Raw genomic sequence first — 4,764 nt, forward strand, 5'->3', positions numbered from 1 at the left:
CATCACAATGACTCAAGCTACCACTTACTGTTGATTGTGATGAAATGCCAGCTGAGGCACATGCCTTGGGAGCTAAGTGGTTGCTGCCCTTGACTACTATGAAGACTGGTGTGGGAAGGGTCGCTTTGGATGCACTTGAGCTGGGGTCCCCAACCCCTGAGCCATGGAGCCGTAAGGAGCCACACAGCAGGTGAGTGGTGTCGAGTGAGGGAGTGAGGGAAGCTTCATCTGTATTTACAGCCACTCCCCTTTGCTCACATTCCCGCTTGAGCTCCACCTTCTCAGATGAGCAGCAGCGTTAGATTCTCATAGGAGAACGCACCCTGTTGTGAACCGTGCATGTGAGGGATCTAGGTTGCGCTGTTCTTATGAGAATCTAATACCTATTGATCTGTCTCTTTCTCCCATCACGCTCAGGTGGGACCATCCAGTTTCAGGAAAACAAGCTTAACACGCCCACTGATTCTACATTATGGTGAGTTCTATAATTATTTTATTATATATTCCAGTGTAATAATGGAAATGAAGTGCCTAATCAACGTAAATGTGCTTAAATCTTTTGGCCCGGCTCCTACCTCCCGGCAGCCTGGCCAGGCCCAGAACTCTCTCCAGTCAGCCTCTACAGACCAAGCTCATGACTCACAATGGCCTATTTAGGCCCATACCCTACCTCACGGCAGTCTCCGCAGATGAGCCTACTGCCTCACAACAGCCTCCACAGGCACAGCTCCATCGTTCCAATGGCCTCTTTAGACCCAGCTCCTGCCTCCCAGCCTTCTCTCCAGGCCCTGAACTTTCTCCGTAAGTTGAGGTAGCTGGGACTGTAGGTATACATGACGATACTTGGCTAATTTTTAAATTGTTTTGCAGACATGGGGTCTCACTTTGTTGGCCAGGCTGGTGTCAAACTAATGGCCTCAATTGACCCTTCCACCCCTGCCTCCCATCCTCGAGGTATGTGCCACCACAAGGGGCACTTGTTCAATTTTCTAAAGAAAAAATTTCTAAAGTAAGGCTGTGGGATGATGGCAGGAAGATAAAAGAAAAACAGAAGAATAAGTTAAAATGACTTATTCACACATATTCTTTTGACAGCAAGAAGAACTGTTAGTATATACATTCCTTACAAACAAACAAACGGCAGATAAACAATGTTGTATAGGAACTTCAACACACACTGTACAATATTCCCACTTTGCTGACATAAGTTATGGAAATTTCGTGGTTTCCTTGAGTGTCGCTACCAGTATTTTGGTCCTCTGACGATTTTTATCAACTTCCTCATCTGTTAACTTCTCTCCAAAGTATGTCATGTCACGACATACTGCCGCTGCACGAACACGGCCAGTGTCTTCCTATTAAACATGTAGAATGCTTTCCTAATTTCTCCTTTTACTCTCTGTCTTTGTGTTCTGCATTTTCCTTACTTTTATTGTCAGAAACTCCAGAAAGTCAATCGTACTAATTCATCACGATTTGCTTTATTAATTTATACTTTGCTTATATGGAATTTTGCCCAACAGACCTCATTACAATTTCTAACCTGTTTTATTTTGTTTTTTTTTTTCTGAGACAGGGTCTCCCTCTGTTGTCCGAGGCTGGAGGGTAGTAGTGCTATCGCAGCTGACTGCAGCCTCAACCTTCCAGGCTGAAGCGATCCTCCCATCTCAACCTCCCACGTGGCTGAGACTACAGGTGCTTGCCACTACGCCCAACTAATATTTGGTATTTTCGTATACGTGGATTCCAGAGGGGTGACAGCGAAACGTGAGTAAGCATGGATTTTGGTATATGCAGAGATGGGGGGCTGTAACTAATTCTGTATACTGAGGGACGGCAACTGTATATGTTTTTACAATTACGCTGTAGGATACATACTGTTGCATAGCCTTGAAAATAATAATTTTTAATGGAGTGGAATAATAATAATAATATTGCTAAAAGTAGCAGCTGGCCAGGTGTGGTGGCTCACACTGGTAATCGCAACACTTTGGGAGGCTGAGGCAGGAGGATGGCTTGAGGCCAAGAGTTTGCGATAGGCCTTGGAAACAAAGGGGGAGTCACCATCCCTACAGAAAAACACATGAATTAGCCTAGTGTGGTGGCACGTTCCTGTAGCCCCAGCTACTTGGGAGGCTGAGGTGGGAGGATCACTCAAGCCCAGGGAGGCTGAGACTGCAGTGAGTCATGATCAGGCCTCTGCACTCCAGCCTGGGTGACAGAGTGAGACCCTGTCTCAAAACAACAAAAAAGTAGCAGCTAACATCAACTGACCTTTTATACCAGGTGCCTATTGATACCATAGTTTAATTTCTTAGAACTGTTTCTTATTTCACTTACCAACTCTGTCTTCAGTTACTCCCAGATTTTTACTGTGTGTGTACAGATGACCTTTTGTTTAGATTGAATTGTCTCCCCAGAAGTAAGATTACTGTGAGTCATGGTGAATGGACATTCTCATTACCCTTGATGTAAATTGACAGGGTTTTGGGTGCCTCCCAGCTATAATCTTAGCACTTTGGGAGGCTAAGAGAGGAGGATTGCTTGAGGCCAAGAGTTGGAGGAGGCAGTATGGCAGTATGGTGAGACCCTGTCTCCATTATTTTAAAAAATTGACAAGCTTTACCCGGGAAGGCTTATACACAATGTAAACACCCCTCATAGTATAAGAAAGTGCCCATTTCACTGCACCTTTGCCAGCACAGGGTATTATAATTTAGTAAGTCATTTTTTGTTTGATTATTTTAAATAGATAAAAGACCTCATATTACTTTACTTGTCACATTTCAACATCTTTCCTTAGCTTATTAGCTCTACCTCTTTTCTGTCTGTAAATGGTTGTTGTTGTTTTGTTCTTTGAGACAGGGTCTTGCTCTGTCACCAGGCTAGACTGTAGTGGCATAATCATGCCTCGCTGCAGCCTTGACCTCCCAGGCTCAAACTTCAGCATTCCGAGTAGCTGGGACTACAAGTGTGCACCACCACTCCCAGCTAACTTTTTTCTTCTTTTGGATAGAGACAGGTTCTCACTGTGTTGTCCAGACCGGTCTCTAGCTCCTGGCCTTAAGCAATCCTCCTGCATTAGCTTCTCAAATTGCTGGAATTTCAGGCATGAGCCACCATGCCTGGCCTGGGCTAGTCCTGTATTCTCTAGAGTTCTCTTTACTTTGTGCTAGCCAATCTCTCATTATGCTGTTCACCTGTTATAATGAATAATTCTCCGTATTAAATTTTACCACTTTAAACTTTTGAGTGGTTTATGCTTCCTGATTGGACTCTGACTAATATGTTAGGAAGGGTCCCAGGAGATAAACCCACACAGATGGGATTTGGGCATAGGTTTGGTTTCCCAGGGGGCAGTGCTGAGCTCTTTGCCAGTGGGAAATGGGATGCTGGTGATTTCCAGGAAGTGACCTCACAGTGACTCAAGCTACCACTTACTGTTGATTGTGACGAAATGCCAGCTGAGGCACATGCCTTGGGAGCTAAGTGGTTGCTGCCCTTGACCACTATGAAGACTGGTGTGGGAAGGGTCGCTTTGGATGCACTTGAGCAGGGGTCCCCAACCCCTGAGCCATGGAGCCGTAGGGAGCCACACAGCAGGAGGTGAGTGGTGTCGAGTGAGGGAGTGAGGGAAGCTTCGTCTGTATTTACAGCCACTCCCCTTTGCTCACATTCCCGCTTGAGCTCCACCTTCTCAGATGAGCAGCAGCATTAGATTCTCATAGGAGAACGCACCCTGTTGTGAACCATGCATGTGAGGGATCTAGGTTGCGCTGTGCTTATGAGTATCTAATACCTATTGATCTGTCACTTTCTCCCATCACGCTCAGGTGGGACCATCCAGTTTCAGGAAAACAAGCTTAACACGCCCACTGATTCTACATTATGGTGAGTTGCATAATCATTTTATTATATATTGGATATATAATACGTATATATATTTATATATATGTAATAATGGAAATAAAGTGCCTAATAAATGTAAATGTGCTTAAATCTTTTTAAGCAGATTCTTCAGGCCCAGCATCTGCCTCACTGTGGACCCCCCAAGCCAAGCTCCCAACCTTTCAGCAGCTTCTACACACCCAGCTCCCACCTGCCAGTGGCCTCTTCAGGCCCATGGGGCTCATTCCTCACAACAGCCTTTCCAGTCCCAGTTTTTCCCTTCCGGCGGCCTCTCCGGGCTGAGAACCTCCTCAAGTCGGCCTCTCCAGACTCACTTGCACCCTCCAGGCGTCCTCTCCGGGCCAAGCTCCTCTTCCTGGCTGCGTCTCCAGGCCCGACTCCTGCCTCTCAACAACCTCTTTGGACTCAGTGCCTACCCATCTCCTGGCGTCCTTGGTCGGCCCACAGCTTCCTCAAGCCAAGCTCCCCAGGCCCAGGTCAGGCCTCACGGTGCCCCCTCCACGATGAGCTCCTGCCCTCCAATGGCACCTGCAGGACCCAAATGGTCTCCGGTCGGTGGGCTCCTCCACGCCAAGCTTGGGCCTCCCGGTGACCTCTGCAGGCCCAAGTTGTCCTGAAGTCGGCATCTCCCAGCCATGCCTCCCAGCAAGTAAGCAAGCTCTTTTGGCTCAACTCCTGCCCAGCTCCCAACCGCCTTTGTAGGTCCCGAACTTTCTCCAGCCAAGTTCTTTGGGCCTCATTCCTGCCGCCCGGTGGCCTGTACGGGCCCAGCAATGGTTGGAGAACGGCCTCTGCAGGTCCCGCTCTTGCCTCCCAGGGGCCTCTCCAGGCCCAGCTCTTGCCCCCACGGCGGCC

The 4,764-nt window shown here is 47.7% G+C and overlaps 1 protein-coding gene across 3 annotated transcripts; it reads left to right on the plus strand.

Annotated features, from left to right (window-relative positions):
- The first annotated feature begins 573 nt into the window (after positions 1-573).
- LOC129534177 (uncharacterized) lies at positions 574-4,764 on the plus strand. Of its 3 annotated transcripts, none has more exons than XR_010134430.1 (4): positions 574-801; positions 1,577-1,767; positions 3,834-3,891; positions 4,010-4,764. XR_010134430.1 is itself a non-coding variant. In XM_063708019.1 (3 exons), the coding sequence occupies exons 1-3, from the start codon at positions 645-647 to the stop codon at positions 4,524-4,526; spliced, it is 732 nt and encodes a 243-aa protein (XP_063564089.1). In that variant the 5' UTR covers positions 574-644; the 3' UTR covers positions 4,527-4,762. The 3 variants fall into 3 exon arrangements, 1 of the variants encoding a protein (XP_063564089.1); XR_010134431.1 differs by having other exon boundaries at positions 4,013-4,764; XM_063708019.1 differs by lacking the exon at positions 1,577-1,767 and having other exon boundaries at positions 4,010-4,762.

Source organism: Gorilla gorilla, chromosome 5 (genome assembly GCF_029281585.2).
Source record: "Gorilla gorilla gorilla isolate KB3781 chromosome 5, NHGRI_mGorGor1-v2.1_pri, whole genome shotgun sequence".
NCBI lineage: Eukaryota > Metazoa > Chordata > Mammalia > Primates > Hominidae > Gorilla > Gorilla gorilla.

Excerpts from the sequence above, each read along its gene's own strand:
- LOC129534177 (XM_063708019.1), top strand. The coding sequence starts at position 645 with ATGGCCTATTTAGGCCCATACCCTACCTCACGGCAGTCTCCGCAGATG. Across the intron at positions 802-3,833 it reads CCAGGCCCTGAACTTTCTCC|GTGGGACCATCCAGTTTCAG; the intron begins GTAAGTTGAGGT and ends CATCACGCTCAG. Across the intron at positions 3,892-4,009 it reads CCCACTGATTCTACATTATG|CAGATTCTTCAGGCCCAGCA; the intron begins GTGAGTTGCATA and ends AATCTTTTTAAG.